At 36.2% G+C, this 19461-nt stretch overlaps 2 protein-coding genes and 4 non-coding genes across 7 annotated transcripts; 5 read left to right on the top strand and 1 right to left on the bottom strand.

The window, feature by feature from the left end:
- Positions 1-5367: 5367 nt before the first annotated feature.
- On the top strand, positions 5368-8510 carry LOC111802377 (ras-related protein RABF2b). The gene is made up of 7 exons (XM_023686717.1): positions 5368-5612; positions 6391-6468; positions 6560-6727; positions 7192-7240; positions 7373-7446; positions 7629-7722; positions 8026-8510. The coding sequence occupies exons 1-7, from the start codon at positions 5574-5576 to the stop codon at positions 8121-8123; spliced, it is 600 nt and encodes a 199-aa protein (XP_023542485.1). The 5' UTR covers positions 5368-5573; the 3' UTR covers positions 8124-8510.
- A 2649-nt stretch (positions 8511-11159) lies between these two features.
- Positions 11160-16249, bottom strand: LOC111802750 (transmembrane protein 56). Of its 2 annotated transcripts, none has more exons than XM_023687232.1 (9): positions 15846-16249; positions 14087-14310; positions 13903-13991; positions 13672-13810; positions 12836-12910; positions 12641-12762; positions 12493-12568; positions 11693-11752; positions 11160-11555 (listed from the first exon to the last, which is right to left on the bottom strand). In XM_023687232.1, the coding sequence occupies exons 2-9, from the start codon at positions 14222-14224 to the stop codon at positions 11427-11429; spliced, it is 828 nt and encodes a 275-aa protein (XP_023543000.1). In that variant the 5' UTR covers positions 14225-14310; positions 15846-16249; the 3' UTR covers positions 11160-11426. The 2 variants fall into 2 exon arrangements, with proteins under 2 accessions (XP_023543000.1, XP_023543001.1); XM_023687233.1 differs by lacking the exon at positions 15846-16249 and adding an exon at positions 15714-15814.
- A 958-nt stretch (positions 16250-17207) lies between these two features.
- TRNAR-UCU lies at positions 17208-17280 on the top strand. The gene has a single exon. It is a non-coding gene; the product is annotated as a tRNA-Arg (tRNA).
- Positions 17281-17785: 505 nt separating this feature from the next.
- TRNAR-UCU lies at positions 17786-17858 on the top strand. Its single transcript has one exon. It is a non-coding gene; the product is annotated as a tRNA-Arg (tRNA).
- A 296-nt stretch (positions 17859-18154) lies between these two features.
- TRNAR-UCU lies at positions 18155-18227 on the top strand. Its single transcript has one exon. It is a non-coding gene; the product is annotated as a tRNA-Arg (tRNA).
- Positions 18228-18474: 247 nt separating this feature from the next.
- On the top strand, positions 18475-18547 carry TRNAR-UCU. The gene has a single exon. It is a non-coding gene; the product is annotated as a tRNA-Arg (tRNA).
- The last annotated feature ends 914 nt before the right edge of the window (positions 18548-19461 follow it).

A 19461-nucleotide genomic window follows, 5' to 3' on the forward strand; every position in this document is an offset into this window, starting at 1 on the left:
GAAGTGGAAGTGTGGAGCCCAAATGGGGCACACTTCTGAGGCCATCGGAATATTTGATATATCCTCCAAAAACCATGTTTTTTTTAAAAAAATTATTTTAGAGCTAATTAATTATTACTTTTTATAATCAGTTGGAGGATAGAAGTCCTTCTAATTTAGGGATGATTATGAGTTTATAAACAAAGAATAGAATACTCTCTCCATTTGGATGAGACCTTTTGGAGAAGCAGCCACCAGAGCTTATGCTCAAAGTGGACAATATCATACTATTGTGGAGAGTCGTGATTCCTAACATAGTATCAGAGCGATGCCCTAAACTTAGTCGTGCCAATAGATGGTATCAGAGTCATGCCCTAAACTTAGTCGTGCCAATAGATTGGTAAATCCTCGAATGTCGAACAAAGGACTCCAAAAGAAAAATGAGTGAAGCCTCCCTAAACTGGATCCCAAAAGAAAAAGGAGTCAAGCCTTCCAATAGATGAATGTCGAACAAAGGACTCCAAAAGAAAAATGAGTGAAGCCTCCCTAAACTGGATCCCAAAAGAAAAAGGAGTCAAGCCTTCCAATAGATGAATGTCGAACAAAGGACTCCAAAAGAAAAATGAGTGAAGCCTCCCTAAACTGGATCCCAAAAGAAAAAGGAGTCAAGCCTTCCAATAGATGAATGTCGAACAAAGGACTCCAAAAGAAAAATGAGTGAAGCCTCCCTAAACTGGATCCCAAAAGAAAAAGGAGTCAAGCCTTCCAATAGATTGGTAAATTCTCGAATGTCGAACAAAAGATTCCAAAAGAAAAAGAAGTCAAACCTTCTCAAAGGCAGTAAAAAATGATTAAGACTCCTAAAGAGTCTAGCCTTGATTAACGGGGGGCGCACTTAGACAATATCTCCAAAGCAAAGTCATGAGAGCCTATACTCAAAATGGACAATATCATATCATTGTGGAGAGTCTTGATTCCTAACATAATCAACTGTATTATATAAAACTTTTTTTACAATAATGTATTGAATTAACGTGATTAATTATTTAATGGTAATAAATTAATCCTCACTAACTTTTTATTTATTAAAAAGCAAACAATAATTTTTTTTATTTATTTATTTAGAGTTGGTATAATATAAATATTATTTCTCTCCAATTAGTTATATTTTAAAAATATTCATGAATTTTTCTTTTTGGAATATGTTCCTATCGGCCTCGGTTTAGTATTATCATCATAAAAAAGTAAACAAAATAAACTTCACGCTTCGTATCATCTTTAGTCTCGTTCTCCCTCCCTCTCTTGTCATCGACGCTACCTTGCTTGTCTTTGCCCTATTCTCGTAACCCAACCACCCTCGGCTACCGACGATGATCACGACAACGACAACACAAGTGGGCCCACCTCGTTTTTTGAAGAATAGAATCCCAAAAAAATAAGGGACAATGTAGTTTATAGGACAGTTTGTGTTGTGTTTGTGTCATTACTACAAAAAAACAGGACAAATTTTTTAGCTCCCTCTCATTTTTTAATAATACAACAAATGCCTGTTGTGGGGCCCGTTCTAGGGCTCGAACCCCACACCCAGGGCTCGCTAATTCATGCCTACCAAACTGCTAAAAGTGTTTTTATTTTGGATTTTTTTTTTCTTTTCTTTTTTTGAATTTTTAAAAATTATTACTTTTTTAATTTTAATTTTCAAAATTTTATGGACAAGAAAACAATTTATTCTCGAGTAGGAGTAAAGATAAAGTTGATAATTGATATGTACGATCGAAAAGAATTACCCTTACCAACTATCCCACGTCCTTCCAAAACAATATTATTTACACGAACAGCCCAAAGATAATATCGATTGTCCATAGAGCTACGAAGTTTGAATTCGTCGTATAAATTCAAATACAATTAGACTCATATCACGGGGCAAATGTTATTGATCCAGATTTCTAAACTTAAGAGGACGAGCGTTTGTCTAGGCTCCTCGTATCATAAATTTATGACTATGCCAAGAAGTGGGTTGGTCAAAGTATTCTTACCTTTCGTGAGCATAGCTGAAACATTATAAGATCGTTACTATAAAACTGATTCAAATAGAAATACTATTTCAAAATTTAATGAACGTGTTTGACGGAATTTAAAACGGAAGCAATATAAATGGATGTGAAATCTTTCCTAAAGAACTTTAGCATTCACAGCAAAAGCTGTCCACCGTGCACATACCCTTTACTTTTACCTGAAGATCATTAACAAAACGATGAATATTTAAAAATCCTCGACGATAACTAACCAAAAAATGTATATACATGCAAATATGTTTTCATGTCTAATGGGACAAGAATTCATATCTTGGCATTGGACAATGATTTCATTTATGGGCCAGTTTGGATTCATAATACTAAGCTACGTACCATCAACACATGCATTTAGACCTATTAGGCGAATTCGTGTACGCTTGAGCGCTCTTATCCAATTGAAACCAGTAGAAAGAAATAGGACGTAAAATAAAGTATAATAGGTTTGCATTTGTATAATACGATCATTTGAGCACAAAAGAACAGATGAAGTCTCGTATCTAAAATCATAGTTTAGTGAGATAATGCACATGATGCTGTCATACGTGACATGTTTTGAATTCCTTATCAAAGATACATACATTTGCATGGTATTTCAATCATACTTTACATACATTTTACATCATGGTGTCTCATAAATTATAAACATAGTCATAACAATCATGCACGGGTGTATATGAAAGCACTTGTACCAAATAAATCATACATAATCATAACAATAGCACGTAAATAAAAGCCATATGATACATAATCATAACAATAGCTCGTATGTATTCCACAGTAAGTTCACGTACATTTAAGCTTGACTCTATATTTCAAAGCGTCCCTTAGCTAATCGTTCATAAGTTCATCTCTAACGGATTCTATTTATCCTAAATTCAACCCAAATAATGATAAATCGACTTTAATTAGGTTTAAAATGTACTAGAATGATCCAAAACAGATAAATCGAGCAAAATTTGGCTTACTTGAGTAGAGGGAAGTATGATATTGTCCACTTTGAGCATAAGCTTTGGTGGCTTTGCTTTGGGCTTCCCCAAAAAGCCTCAAGTCAATGGATATAGTATTTTTTGATTATAAATTCATGATCATTCCCTAAATTAGCCGATGTGAGACTTTCATCCAACAGAGCAGAGGGAAGTTGGTTGGAGTGGCCACGAGCTGGTTGCGTCTGGAAGTGGCTTGGAGGGGTCGTATGGACGCAATGGAGAAGTCGGGGTTGTGCTGGACACTGGACTGCACGCCGAGGTTACTGGGCTATTTGTGGGGCTGGAAGGTTCTCTGGTCGCGCGCAGCGCTAGTGTCTTATGCTTCCTACGCTTATGCACCTGTGGCTGCTAAACGTATTTGAAGCTGAGATCGTGGTCTAAGAGCTGATGTAAATTGTCATAAATTTTGATTAAATAAAAATATTAATTTGGTTATTAATGTTGTAATCGTTACGTCCATGTGACTACACGCCGTGTGGATGTAAGAGAATTTCTTATTTTCGAATAACGTAAATCTTTGTCTCTTTGTTTAAATTCTGTTTGTGGGTGTGTGAGTACGATTAATATATTGCTTCCGCTTTCGCTACAACAATTTGATATCATAATATTTTGGTTGTGACATTCCACTACAACAGGTTATGTTTGACTTGAACTGTCCACTTGGGTGGAGTGGTCAACTTTGTTTGACTTGAACGCATATATTTATTTATTTATTTATTATTATTTTTTTAAAATTAAAATTTAGATTTAAATGCCTATTTTGTCAAATTTTAAGCCGACATCTAAAACTAAATTATATTCACCGACCCACCACGTGTACCTTTGGCGGGCTGATGTTTGACAAATTATACAAATTTAAAAAAAAAAAAAATCAAATATATTAATTAAAAAAAAAAATCATTTTTTCCATGTTTGCCCATTATTCTTTTATAATCATCGACTTTACCTTTAATATATTCTATTATTAAATTTTAAACCTTCTCTCGTTAAGAATGATGCTCTGATACCATGTTAGATGAATACGATTCTCTACAATGGTATGATATTGTCCACTTTGAGCATAAGCTCTCATGACTTTGTTTTAAGCTTCTTCATCAGCTAATTTAGGGAATGATCATGAGTTTATAATTTAGGGAATGAGCCGTTTTGGGGAATCCCAAAGCAAACCTATGAGAGCTTATGCTCAAAGTAGACAATATCATGCCATTGTGGAGAGTCGCGTTCAACGAACATGGTATCAGAGTCATGCCCTAAACTTAGCCATGTTAATAGAATCCTCAAATGTCGAGCAAAGGATTCCAAAAGAAAAAAGGATTCGAGACTCCTCGAAGACATAGTAAACAAATGACGAAGACTCCAAAAGAAAAAGAAGTCGAGCCTCGATTAAGGGGAGGTGTTGGATGAAAGTCCCACATCGGCTAATTTAGGGAATGATCATGGGTTTATAATCAAGAAACTCTCTCTATTAGTATGAGGTATTTTGGGTAAGCCCAAAGCAAAATCACGAGAGCTTATCCACAAAGTGGACAACATCTAACAATATTGATACGACCCACCATGTAATTATTAGAAATGATTTGATCTAAACTCTTCATGAAGAGACATGTGAGCGGAGTGTCCTATACAAGAGTTTGCTTAATCTCTCGTTATAAATCGAGAAAATTCCGTTACAAGTCTGTTAATTAAAAAAATTAATATTTCACATTACGATCATAAATGATTTAATTTTACTCTTGAATGAGTTAGGAAGTCGTGTCCGAAGGGTTTGTTCTTTGATTTGTTGACTCGGACTTTTGGAACTAATTCAATATACACTACAATTTTGAGAACTCGACTAAACAGTAAGCCGGAAAACATAATCTTACTAGATGAATAGTTTTCTTAAGTATTGATTTCGGAACTTGAACAATGAATAATTACATCCACTCATTCTTTTTCGACACCTCTTTTACACACCTTGATCGGGACGTGTGATGAAACTGAATAAGAAATAAATAATAAAAAAAAAAAAACAGATCGAGAGTGAACAATTATAGGAATATTCTTGGATTGAGTAGGGTCGGGTTACGTCATTTTTTAAACCAAACTCAATTATTTGAGTTGTAAATTTTTTTTTAACCGATATATATATATATATATTTTTTTGTTAGGTTAGTTGAAGTTAGTTAGTAAAATATTTAATTATTTATTTTTTAAACATTTTAAAGATTTTAAACTAAATTTCAAAATATATATTTTGAAAAGGGTAAATGCGTCTTTTCACATGATAAATTAAAGGAGAAAGGAAATAAAATATTTATTTAAAATTAATTTTGAATCGCTGTCGTGTGGTATTGAAGTTGTTATTGTTCATCTTTTGCTTGCGGAGGGAAAGAGAGAGAGAGAGAGATAAAGAGGGGTTTTTCGCTTCCAAGAGAGGCGATCTGTCTAATTGTTTGGTTTTTGCTTTCGTCTTTCTTAGATCTTTTCCTCCCGTCAACGCTTGTTCTTCCTCGATTCTCTTCGATTTTTCTCTCGATTGCAGTTTTCGGCCATGGCCACCAGCGGAAACAAGAACATTAATGCCAAATTGGTGAGTCTTTTCTCCTCTTTTTCCTTCTCGAACCTTGATTTCTCTTTTTCTGTCCTGATTTTGATGCTAACTTCGATGTCGATCTCTGTGGTTTTCTTTTTCCCGAATTTGGTTTGATTATCCTAGTACCTTTCGTTGACGATTCGATTAGGTCTTGTTTGGCTTAATCCCTTTTAGTTTCCTCGATTTGTGTGTTAATTCTGATCTGGGGTTTTGTTTTCTTCGCGATGAACTGGAATTCTTTCCGGTTTGATCCTATCAGAATTCTGTGGCTGGCACAAGCCTGTTCTACTCTCTGCTGTATGTCTTGTCGGTTGTATTTTTGAAATCCTTGTTTGCGTATCTATGTACTTTCCAATTTGTAACTTGGTTTCGATCTCGGAGCTAACTCTCTGTAATTTATATAGCAAAAAGTTTAGTAGTATCGTGCTGTATGTCTTGGTTTCAGCAATCAATTTTATAAGACGGTATCCCTTTTTGTTTTTCGAGGTTTTACATTTTCTTCCCCTCTCTGTTCAACTTTGGAAATTAAGTCATAAAATTACTTCGATATATATTGCTGTTACTGCGTGATTACAGTGTTACGGAACCATTTAACTATGCAACTTGATTGTAGTTTATCATTTTCATATTATGCTGCCATTGTTCTTATTATCCAATTTTCCCTCTGAATTTTATTTGTTAAACGAGGAAATGGCTGGTGGACTATGTTTAGTTAAAATGATTTCTTAATAACACATACTAAATTCAGGTGGTTTTACTCTTTTTTTGTGTTCAGGTGCTTCTTGGTGATGTTGGTGCTGGGAAGTCAAGTCTAGTGTTGCGTTTTGTTAAAGGGCAGTTTGTGGAGTTTCAGGTTTGTATTATATGGCTTTGATTATTGAAATTTCCAAAAGGGCTTTTACATCTTGACCATATTTCTTACTTTAAATTGTACAATTATGTAGGAATCGACAATTGGTGCTGCCTTTTTCTCTCAAACATTGGCTGTAAATGACGCAACTGTGAAATTTGAAATCTGGGACACGGCTGGGCAGGAGAGATACCACAGTTTGGCTCCAATGTATTATAGGGGTGCAGCTGCTGCTATTATCGTCTTCGATATTACCAATCAAGTAAGTGGCAGAACTCATCAACTACTTTCTTAAATACATCTTGAATAAATAAGTAATGTTATATGTCATTGAATTAAGTACCAACCATTTTGTTTTTAAAAGTAATTGCTAAAATACTTGGAAACTGCAAGAGAACTGGTTTGGGATTCGTAAAGTTGTTATCAAGGGATTTAGGGTTTAATAAATTGTCACGTATTGGTGCTTGAGAAAGAAAACGGTTATGGGGCTGTATAGGACCTTAAATAGGATGCTATATACATATGTATATATATGTATATGTATTGGTGGCGAGGAGGTAGGAGTAATGACTTTTATGAGTTCTTACCCTTCTGAAAAATGGCATGCTCTAAACATATCAGGTTTCATAGGGTACTATTCATCTCTTATATACTATAATGTAATTGAATTGGAACTTTGTTCATTTTCATTTTTAACTCTATTGAGTATCCTCTCATTGATCGCAGGCTTCATTCGATCGGGCAAAAAAATGGGTTCAAGAACTTCAGGCACAAGGTAGTCTTTGTTGTTGTTACTGTTGCAAAGACATCTTAATTTAACATTTTGTTTACTTTTAATTAGTCAAATTATTGTGAACACTTGCCTATCTGAATTCTTTTACCAATTGGACCATGTCCCTTGCATCAGGCAATCCCAATATGGTCATGGCTTTAGCTGGGAATAAATCAGATTTGTTGGATTCTAGGAAGGTTTCTGCAGAGGCAAGTACCCTGACCCTTATTTCCTTTCTATGGTGTTACTTTGTTGAACTATTTTTTGTTAGTGAACGAACATCAACCCCAGTTGGAACTTTGTGATTGTTCTTTGAAATGTCTATCATGTAGTTTGGACAAAATTGCTAGATTTAGTTCAAGTGTTGCTCATGTGCCTGTGCATTATGCAGGACGCCCAAACATATGCGCAGGAGAATGGCCTGTTCTTCATGGAAACCTCTGCAAAAAGTGCTGCTAATGTCAACGATATCTTCTATGAAATAGGTAAATAACTGACTTGTGAGTTGAATTGAACAACCACCCACCCCCATGTAAAAGCTGAAACCAGGTTAATCTTAGTTGCTTAGGATATTTTTTATCATGGTCTCAATAAAACTCGAGTTTATGGAGCCTGAGTTTTGAAAATTGTTTTTCGACTGCGATGCAAAAAATGAGTTATACATCACATATAGTTGGTCTTTGGGATGAAGTTTCACAAAATTATAGAAGTCTCACCCTCAACCACACACAAAACACACGGTAAAAAGACGAGTTGAAACTATTTTGATTCCTTGTTTTCGGATGCAGCTAAGAGATTACCCCGAGTGCAACCGGTACAGAACGCACCAGGGATGGTTCTGGACAGACCTGCCGAAAGGGTAGCAAGCGCGTCATGTTGCTCGTAGATCTTCGTCCTTTCTCGGTTCTAAGCTGTCAGCAGCATGTCCTTCAGTGGTACGGAGCGTTCGAAAAGAAAAGAAAGGAAAAAGAAGGAAAAAGAAGAAAAAGAAAGTGAGGTTGGCAATGTTGGGTTTATTATGGTGTAAATTGACGGTTGTTTTTAGAAGATATTGGTTTGTTATGCAGCCTCTGGCAGTAAAGTGGCTGACTACTATGTGTTTATATATGACCTTGGGCTTGCTTCTTCTCATGCACAGTTCTGCAAATTAAAAGCACTCCCAAATGAGAGGAGAGGAGAGGTTGTGTGAATGTGAGTACTAGTTTAACTCTCTTGTCTTAATTGCATTATTATTAGTTAAGTTAATAGAAATAACCGAACTATTACTATATTACTCGAACGAGATTTGCCCTTGAATTCTTAGAAACTATCGTCGTACTTAATGGTACATAACTTCGTTGCGTCGTCGGGGTTGGAGTATGCCTTGTAATTGGGGTCAAGGACTATGACTCGTGTAAGTGTATGCTTAACGTCGAAAATGTCTATTAAATTTATGTGAGTTTCATACCATCAATTATGTTTTGTAATAATTTAGGCTGAAAACAAGTTGATTTGGAGATTATGAATGGTCCATAAGCAAGTTGATTTGACTCATTGTTAGGCTGAGTTGGTTTTGGTGGTCTAATGTATGGAAATTCACTTTGAAAGAATCCAAAAATCAAATGGATTCTTTGAAAGGTCGACCGATCTAAAATACTTCAACTAACCCTTCTCGATCTAAAATACTTCAACTAACCCTTCTCAAACAGCTAAGTGATTCTTCTCAAACAGCTAAGTAATTCTTGTCAATAGAGATAGACCTAGACCTTTATGTTTAAGCAGAAACAGACAAGTTTAAGCATATTTATCTAGAGAGAAAAAAAAATAGCATTTACGCATGTAACGATTGTTGAAAAAAGGAAAAAAAAAAAAAAATGCAAACGGTTCAACTTGCTGGTAATCGAGGAAATGACTGAATCTTCTGCCACGACGTAATCCACGCCTCCTCATTTAAATTGCCCATTCACACCCCCACACTCTACACATCCACCCTCCTAAGTACATGAAATATAGAGATTAGCCTCGGGAGGATGGAATGCAATCTAGTGAAGTACTTCCTAAGGATTGAGATGCAACAAGATGAAGATGAGATATTTATTTCTAAGTCCAAGTATACTAAAAAGATCTTAGAGAAATTTGTTGTTGAAGAACTGCGAACCGGTAGACACAACTGTTGAATGTGGTCTCAGATTAGCAAAGGAAAGTGAAGGGAAGCTGGTGAACTCGACTTATTTTAAAAGTCTAATGGATTATCTAAGGTAATTTGACTTACACTCATCCTGACGTGAATTGCAAATGGGCTTTCGAGAAAGTAGGGTTATTCGAGAATTTAAAAAGGGCAAGAAGCCCTTATGGAAAAACCCTAATTGCAAATGATCTTGGCAATCTTGTGGGGGTGTCCCTAATGTGAGGGACATCAAATAACCATCCCTAATCTCCCTCACATAGCTCCATTGCCTTAATGTTATATAAATTTAAGTTTGATGTATAATAAACTCAACTATTTTTTTTTTTTTTTTTAGAGGTTTTTCATGACGGATGACCTAAACAACTCGATTTATAAGGGTTGGAATTATCTTGGTCATCCAACAAACTCCAAATTAGAGGTGTACATTCAAACCGATAACCCGACAATCCGAACCAACCCAGCCCGAATTATAAGAGTTGGGTTGAGTTCATTTTTCTAAACCCGAACTGAATCGGTTCGATTTCAGGTTCGTAGATAAAATTTTTGGATTGACCCGAGCCAAATAAAAATATATAAATTATATATATATATATATATATATATGGGGTGNATATATATATATATATATTTTATATTAATAGGTTTGTCAGTAGCTCGGCCTCTCTAACGATACTCACGCCTAATCTTCTTTTATATTATTTTATTATTTTTAATTTCAGTATTTTTTTATATACTTCTTTTATATTATTTTATTATATTTAATTTCATTATTTTTATTTTTATTATATAAACATCTTTAAACTAATCATTTTGATTGGATAATTTTTTCTTATATTTTTTCTTACTTTAACCGATTCTCATTCATAATTTTTTCTTATATTTTTTTTTTACTTTAATCAATTCTTTAACCAATTCTCAAGAAATGTCGGTATTTAGCTGTCTTTAGTTTTATCCAATTCTCAAGAAATGCTTACTTTAACCAATTCTCAAGAAATGCTTACTTTAACCAATTCTCAAGAAATATCGATATTTAGCTGTCATTCTCAAGAAATATCGGTATTTAACTGTCATTCTCAAGAAATGTTGTTTTTAGTTTTATCAAATCGATTTGTGTTTGTTTGTGAACTTTTAATATATTTTATTTAAGATTCTATCAGAATAATTATAAATTATAAATAAATAAAACTTTAAAAAAAAAAAAAAAAAAAAATTTGACAGTCAACCCAACCAAACCGAACCTGAAAATAGAGGGTCGTCGACAACCCAACCGAACCCAACCCGAAATAGAGGGTTGTCGATAACTCAACCGAACCCAACTCGAAAATAAAGGATTGAGTTGGGTTATGAAAATTTTTGGGTTGGATTGGATTACCAATCCGACCAACCCGAACTTTAGGATTTGGTAAAAAAAAACCCAATCCAACTCAGACTATATACACCCCTATCCTAAATAGAGGTTTACAACCCAACACTACTCTACTTTTAAATTTTTATATTGTTATAAACATTGTTAATATTATGAACTCAACTCGTGAATATAGTGAATTGAATTGAATTGTAAACTCTATTTGAATGATTCAAATTACCAATCCAACTAATTACTAAGGCTCTTTAACCAAGTCGGAAGCAAAACAGAAGGCATCTCACATTTCAAACAAATTACTCGAGAGATTTCGTAAACCATAAGCCATAGACAAGGCGGAAGAGAAGTAAAACAGTGCCCGAGATCAAGAAGGGAGAACCAAGAACCGAACGAAACCGAACCGAGATCGTAAATATATCTGAACACAAAAGAATTGCAGCGGTATCATCACATTTCTTCCATACATTCAGGAAAAAGAGAGACGAGAACTATACAGAAAGAATGAATTGGTACACAAAACTGAGAAGAGGAATAAGACACTAAAAATGTCTCAACGAATTAAAGTCATTTGAACCATTTACAACACACTGCAGAGCATCAAATCCCTTTTCCTCCTCAACCCATTTGCAGATTGATATGAACCACTAAGAACATGTTTCTCATCGCCTTTTCGATATCGTCTTCATTAATCCCTTCACGATCTTCCCGAACCACATTAAGTTCATCATCCCTAGCACGGTCGGCACACCAAATACCAAAATATATCCTATTACATGCATCTTAATTACCTGCATAACACGATTGTCCATATCGTGATCGAGTTAAATGAGAGAACATGTGGCAATAAGATCAATGTTCCCATTTCACAACTTAATGAAGAAAGCCATAAGCACTGAAAAATATGCATAATTGATCTTGAAAATACCTGATCATAGTGCAGGTAAACATGATAGAATGTGTAACCAAACAGCAGAATGCGAGCAACCTGTTATAAACACCCATCACCAAGCATGTAAACAACAATCAAAATACAAGAAAATCCAATCATAAAACAAGATCTGAAGGCGGATACTGCTATGTGAGATCTCATATCGGTTGGAGAGAACAAAACACCCTTTATAAGAGCGTGAAAACCTCTCCCTAGTAGACGCGTTTTAAAAACCTTGAGAGAAAGCTGGAAAGGGAAAGCCCAAAGAGGACAATATTTGATAGTGGCGGACTTGGGCTGTTACAAATGGTATCAGAGCCAAACACAGGGCAATGTGCCAACAAGGAGGATGAGCTTTGAAGGAGGGTGGACACGAGGCGGTGTGCCATCGAGGACGCTGGATCCCGAAAGGGGGTGGATTGGGGGTTTGACATCGATTGAAGAAGAGTATGAGTGCCAGCGAGGACGCTGGGCCCTAAAGGGGGGTGGATTGTGAGATCCCACATCGGTTGGGGCGAAGAACAAAGCACCATTTATAAGAGTGTGAAAACCTCTCCCTAGTAGACACGTTTTAAAAACCTTGAGAAAAAGCCCAAAAGGGAAAACCCAAAGAGGACAATATCTGGAAGTAGTGGACTTGGGCTGTTACATGCTATATGCTGTGGTAGTTCATGTTCAGTTATGTTAAATCCAATTCTTTAGGATCTTTTAGCATGTCGTCGAGCTATAGACAGTCGTGTTTACGCCATTTTATATAAAAAAAAACAGGCAAGATGACCTTCAGACCATGAACTCACCAGCCATGCAAAGAATATTACAAAGCCATTAATCAGATATGCACAGGATCTCTTCATACCAGCAGTGTCAAGATACCTTCACAAAATATGAAAGAATTCAGAGGAAGAACTTATAAAATTAAGAATCAATACCATAACGAAAGCCTACCATCTCATATTAATCTCAGGAGTTGTAATCTCTGAAATGAGAACCATATATGTATAGAGTTGCCCTTCTCCAGAAAAAACAGAATATGCTACTGCTAGCCCGGAAAGAGAGTGGTGGACAACCTATCATCGAAGTTTCGTAATTATGCACGACTCTTGTCAAATTTGAAGTGCTATCAGCAGCGAAGGTACTTACATATTCCATCCCGCCTAAAGACGGATACAGCCAAATGATCAATCCGAGATCTGCCAAAAAGTATCCAACCGAAATCTGGAAAAGGGTATATGATTAGAATTTTAGTTAATGTTTAGTAAAAATTCAAGGAAAACAGAATAGAAGCTCAAATGACTCGAAAAGTCTGCCAAGCGGTGTCATACAGCTCGGAAGGTCTATCGTAGATGTTATCCTCAAATCAGAAACAGAAAATCAGACATTGTGTCTGTCCAAATATGGCCATGTCATGTTGGATTATAGAGGTTCCCTCATTCAACTAAGTATAATACAGATAAGGTTCAACTTTTTGATTAAAACGAACAATGTTGAAGCAAAGATCCAATATCATCCTCGTTTCATTTCCCAACACATCGTGAATCATTGTTTTGCGACGTGTTTGCATTGCCTTGCTAATGCTATATTGAATAGCATGGTTGAGCTGGATCGCAAGGACCGAGTTTTGCTAATGGCGCCTCCTTTCAGGCTGCCTCTATCTTTCTAACATTATTGCAACCCACCCCCATTTCATCCATTGATGAGTTCTAAGCTTTGAAGAACATTTTGGATAACTTAATACACACCTCAATAGATGAAAGCAACTACTAATGGCTAACATAGGGTGGTTAACATTGGGACTTAGTTTTTTTTAACATATGGCCTTTACACAATCCACAAGAAAACGTTGGACCGACAACCTTTTGGCACGTTTCCTCATCGTTGACTGCTTACATGCTGCTTAGAAACTTCAGTTATCTAAAACATCAAACAATTCAAAAGGAAGCTGACATTCATTGAAGATTAGCTAATAGAAAGCTTACCCCCAATATGAACGTAGACAACATCGAACTTTGAAAGGTAAGAAGGCCAGCGTGACGCTGGTCAGAGAAGAGATCTGACCAGAAAACGAAGTACAATGACATAATTGAGATATATATTGCATGAATAGTGGACACACCGCTGCCAATTTTAGTTCGAAATATCAGTAATGGCCACAACAGTCCACTAAATAGATTACGAAGGCAATGAACAATCAAAGATACTAATCTCACCGGTTATTCCACTCGACTCGTTGAATTTTCGTAAGACCCAGATAACTCTTGAAGTAAAAATTGCTAACTAATTGAGTAAGATCATATACCTGCACGAGGAAACACAAAAAATTTTATGTGTCCTAATTGAAGAGAAGCAGCATTTTGTCCTAATATCTAGCATGAGCTAAAAGTTGCTACATACCAATTTACAAGCAAGCATGCCTCCAAGAACAGAGGTGTACGGGATAAAACGGTCCGCTAATAAGTAGTTTTTTACCAATGCATCAGCTTGACTTTGGTAAGATTTAATAGCCATTACAGTCTTCAAAGACATTGCCATTGTTTTGTTTGGCTACATAACAATCGGCAGATTGCTGTATCTTAGACTGATTTAACTATTTGCTCCGTCACTCCATGTTGTTATCCCTTCTTGACCAAATATGAAGCTAGTTAGAAAGAAATATAAAGGATAGTGATATACAAAATCTGTGCATAAGCAATCAATGTTCATAAGCGGCGATTAACCTCACAAAACGAAGGACGACGGCATCGAGAAGAGTACAACAGCATAACATCCAAAATCTAGTTCATTCCTTATTCCATCATAAAATTTTTCTAAGCAATCAATCTGAACTTCACACGAAAGAGAACACGAATCACTTAGCTAAAGTTGTTCCATAGTTTTTCTTTTCCTTTTGGGACCAAACTAAATGCATCCAGTCTAGAATTATCATATAAAATATATGAGACTTAAACTGTGCAATGTAAAAAACATCATTGCAAATTCTGTCGATTCTTTCATTCTTTTTATTGGATAATGTTGATGACCCATGTGATCAACTTTCTAGGCACAAATATCATCGTTGCAAGGTGCACCAGCCGGGAATCGTACCCAGGTCTGTACCGTGGCAGAGTACTATTCTACTATTGATTCTTTCTTTCATTCTGAATATACCTCAAAAGAGCTCTTGAGACATTGAGGATTGTTGGGAGGGAGTCTCACATTGGCTAATTTAGGGAGTGATCATGGGTTTATAAGTAAGGAATGTATCTCCATTGGTATGAGGCCTTTTGGGAGAACCCAAAGCAAAGTTATGAGAGCTTATGCTCAATGTGGACAATATCATACCATTGTGGAGAGTCGTGATTCCTAACATGGTATCAGAGCCATGCCCTTAATTTAGACATGTCAATAGAATTCTCAAATGTCAAACAAAGAAGTTGTGAGCCTCAAAGGTGTAGTCAAAAGTGACTCAAGTGTCGAACAAAGGGTGTACTTTGTTCGAGAACTCCAGAGAAGGAGTCGAGCCTCGATTAAGGGGAGACTGTTTGAGGGCTCCATAGGCCTCGGGGAGGCTCTATAATGTACTTTGTTTGAGAGGAGATTGTTGAGGATTGTTGGGGGAGTCCCACATTAGCTATAGAGAATAATCATGAGTTTATAAGTAAGAAATGTATCTCTATTGGTATGAGGACAATATCACACTATTGTGGAGAGCCGTGATTCCTAACATACCATGCAACCACCCGCCAGAAAGCATTCATGGAAGCATCAAACAAAACAACTTCGTTTCTTCCAAACATATCAATTTTTTTTTCAAAAACCTTATTAATGACATTCAAGCAAGGGAGATTGCCTACAAACTACAAATGAAAATACAAAATGTTAAAGAAGAACTAGAAGAAACAAGGATTGTCTCAAAGAGAAACGACGCTCACTCATTGAATCAACAAACTACAAGAGGACGATTCCACATTTTGAACAAAACCCACAAACGCTACAAAAGCAAATAATCAGATAAGCTCAAAGATCATATGGTGTAACTTACAGCAATCACACAAATTCACAACTCTAAAAGATCCCATCGAAATAAACGATCAAAACACAGATGAGCAACCCAGAAAAACAGAGGAAATCAGTAAAATCAGCGCGAAAAACAAAGAAAAGAAAGAAGCAATACCTCATAAATGAAAACCCCAGATCACGAGGAGATGCAGAGGAAGGGGTTTTTCATTTTTTCAAAGATAACAAAATGGGAACAAACAAAATAAGATATCTGTAAAGGGCGATGCAACAACCGGCCGGTATAAAAGAACCGTGAGGTTGAATCAATGTGAAGCGTTAGGAATCTCCAACCGCAACAATCTAAAATAGGCAATCGCGACAAGATGAAGAGAAATTACAAAGAATAAGAAGGAATTGGTGAAATGGGTAATCGAATTGGAAGTGGGTTTTGCTAATCAGCAATGGATTTGAGTGTCCAGAGATGGGATCGTCGTATTCTAATGGATTCAATTTCATTCTATCCAATCCTCGCACCACTAACCCAAGGAATGTGATATCTTCGCGCCTTAACCGATGATTTTTTCCCTTTATTTTTTAGGAAAATCACTCGGTGTAGGATTCAGGAAATGTTTGAATTATATTGTAATTTTTTTTATCTGTCTTATTCTAACGCATTTCTTCCCAATGGGGGAATTCTTTCTCGTCTAAAATTATAAATTGAGATGATTGGATTTGCACCCATAGAAATCATAAATTTGATACCGGATGAAAGGATATTTATTTTTAGGTAGTGAATGGAGTTCTTCCATTCATTCTATCGTATTTATCACTGATACCGAAAAAAATTTGTACTTTCTTTTGTCCCGGTCCATGGTCTGAACGAGTCACACATACACCCGAGTACATGTTCCTCAATGCTGAGGACATCCCTGAAGGACGGGTGATTTGGTGATATTTCTGATTGGTTGTCTTGTGTTTCTAATAAGTTGTTTAATAGTTGACCTGTTGAATTGTATATAGAATGAGTTGGTTTAGATCAATTCCAACGTGTGAATGTTTGCTGAATCCACACACATAAATGGTGGTGAGAGTTCTCTTATTTATAATCATTTACAGAATACAGAAATATGGTAAATTACAAATAATATGGAAATAGCGATAAAAGAAAAGAATAATAAATGAATACAATATATTTGCCTTTAATAATAGGGCAAATATGGTAACCCGTAATGTAAGGCAAATATATAGATATTTGCCTTATAATGAATGGTCAACTATCCTTGACACAACCGAATGATTACAAATTACTTCTCAAATTTTAAATTTTTGCATGAAATTCCTGCTATTTTTTATTTAATTGCTACATGCTTATAAGAAGTCGCTCAAACAAAGAATTCCTCTAGTTAAGTTATCGAAAAGCAAGTATACCTTGTTGATATATAGTGACCTAACATCACATATCAAGACATATCACACATATGACATGTGCAAGGCCATTAGGTACGTGTCATCATACATAAAGTAATTCTTGACATAAGCGCTCGTGGCCTAATGGATAAGGCGCTTGACTTCTAATCAAGCGATTATGGGTTCGAGTCCCATCGGGCGTGATGATTTTGTATTTTAACCCCGACATTACCTTACATCCATCTTAGCATGCTTTATTTTCATTTACATGCTTATAAGAAGTTGCCCAACTTTAGAATTTCTCTAATTAAGTTATTGAAAAGCAGTTACACCTTGTCAGTATATAGTGATCTAACATCACATATCAAGACATATCAAACATATGACATGTGCAGGGCCACTGGGCACGTTTCATCGTACATAAAACAATTCTAGACCTAAGCGCTAGTGGCTTAATGGGTAAGGCGCTTGACTTCTAATCAAGCGATTGTAGGTTTGAGTCCCATTGGGTGTGATGATTTTGTATTTCAACCCCGACCTTACATCCATCAAGATATTTTAGCATGCTTTATACTCATTTACATGCAAAAGTTATTGAAAGGCACGTACACCTTGTCGGTATATAGTGGTAACATCACATATCACAAATATGACATGTGCAGGGTTATTAGACACGTGTCATCATACATAAAGCAATTCTTGACATAAGCGCTCGTGGCCTAATGGATAAGGCGTTTGACTTCTAATCAAGCGATTGTGGGTTCGAATCCCATCGGGCGTGATGATTTCCGAATTATTGACTATTTATTTATTTTTGTTGTAATCTTTAAAGAAACTAAATCTCGAAAGTTGGAATTTAGATACAAAACTCGATAACCTCAACATTACCTTACATCCATTGAGATATTTTAGCATGCTTATAAGAAGTCGTTCAACTTTAGAATTCCTCTAATTAAGTTATTGAAAAGCACGTACACCTTGTCGGTATATAATGACCTAATATCACATATTAAGACATATCACATGTGCAGGGCTACTCGGCATGTGTCATCATACATAAAGTAATTTTTAGCATAAGCGCTCGTGGCCTAATGGATAAGGCGCTTGACTTCTAATCAAGTGATTGTGGGTTCGAGTCCCATCGGGCGTGATGTTTTTCAAATTATTGACTATTTATTTATTTTTGTTGTAATCTTTAAGAAACTAAATCTCGAAAGTTGGAACTTAGATACAAAAATCGAAAACCCCGACATTACCTTACATCCATTGAGATATTTTAGCAGTACACCTTGTCCGTATATAGTGACCTAACATCACATATTAAGACATATCACACATATGACATGTGCAGGGCTATTGGGCACGTGTCATCATACATAAAGCAATTTTTAACATAAGCGCTCGTGGCCTAATGGATAAGGCGCTTGACTTCTAATCAAGCGATTGTGGGTTCGAGTCCCATCGGGCGTGATTGATACAAGACTTGTAAACCCTATCTATCTTTTTCCAGGTCAATTATGCACCCACTGCTTACGAGAGACCTTGGCCTAGAGTGAAGACCGAGAATTGATATGACGATGAGATGCTCTAAACGTTGCTTAGAGAGACCTTGGCCTAGAGAGTGAAGACCGCGTGGTGTGTGTGACTGAACAAACTTAGATCTTGCACAAGGCCATACTTGTGTGTCTAAGTTGGACAAGACAAAGAACCCGACCGCGTGGCATGTGTGACCGAACAAACTTAGATCTTGCACAAGGCCATACTTGTGTGTCTAAGTTGGACAAGACAAAGAACCCGACCGCGTGGCGTGTGTGACCGAACAAACTTAGATCTTGCACAAGGCCATACTTGGCATGTGTGACTGAACAAACTTAGATCTTGCACAAGACCATACTTGTGTGTCTAAGTTGGACAAGACAAAGAACCCGACCGCGTGGCGTGTGTGACCGAACAAACTTAGATCTTGCACAAGGCCATACTTGGCATGTGTGACTGAACAAACTTAGATCTTGCACAAGACCATACTTGTGTGTCTAAGTTGGACAAGACAAAGAACCCGACCGCGTGGCGTGTGTGACCGAACAAACTTAGATCTTGCACAAGGCCATACTTGGCATGTGTGACCGTTGTGTGTCTAAGTTGGACTTTCATGTTATAAATTTTGGCATCTTGCACAAGGCCATACTTGTGGATTACACTTTAGAGTAATTTAGAGTTATTGTATTTCATTTATAAATTTTAGGTGGATTACCATGGATTACAAGGCCATTAAGTATGAATGTCACCACTCTTGGAATGCCTTTAATAGTTTCAGTTTCATTAAGTATGAACGTTACAACTCTTGAAATGTCTTTAATAGTTTCAGTTTCATTTTGAGGCTATAT

This window comes from Cucurbita pepo, chromosome LG09 (assembly GCF_002806865.2).
Source record: "Cucurbita pepo subsp. pepo cultivar mu-cu-16 chromosome LG09, ASM280686v2, whole genome shotgun sequence".
In the NCBI taxonomy this organism is placed as follows: domain Eukaryota; kingdom Viridiplantae; phylum Streptophyta; class Magnoliopsida; order Cucurbitales; family Cucurbitaceae; genus Cucurbita; species Cucurbita pepo.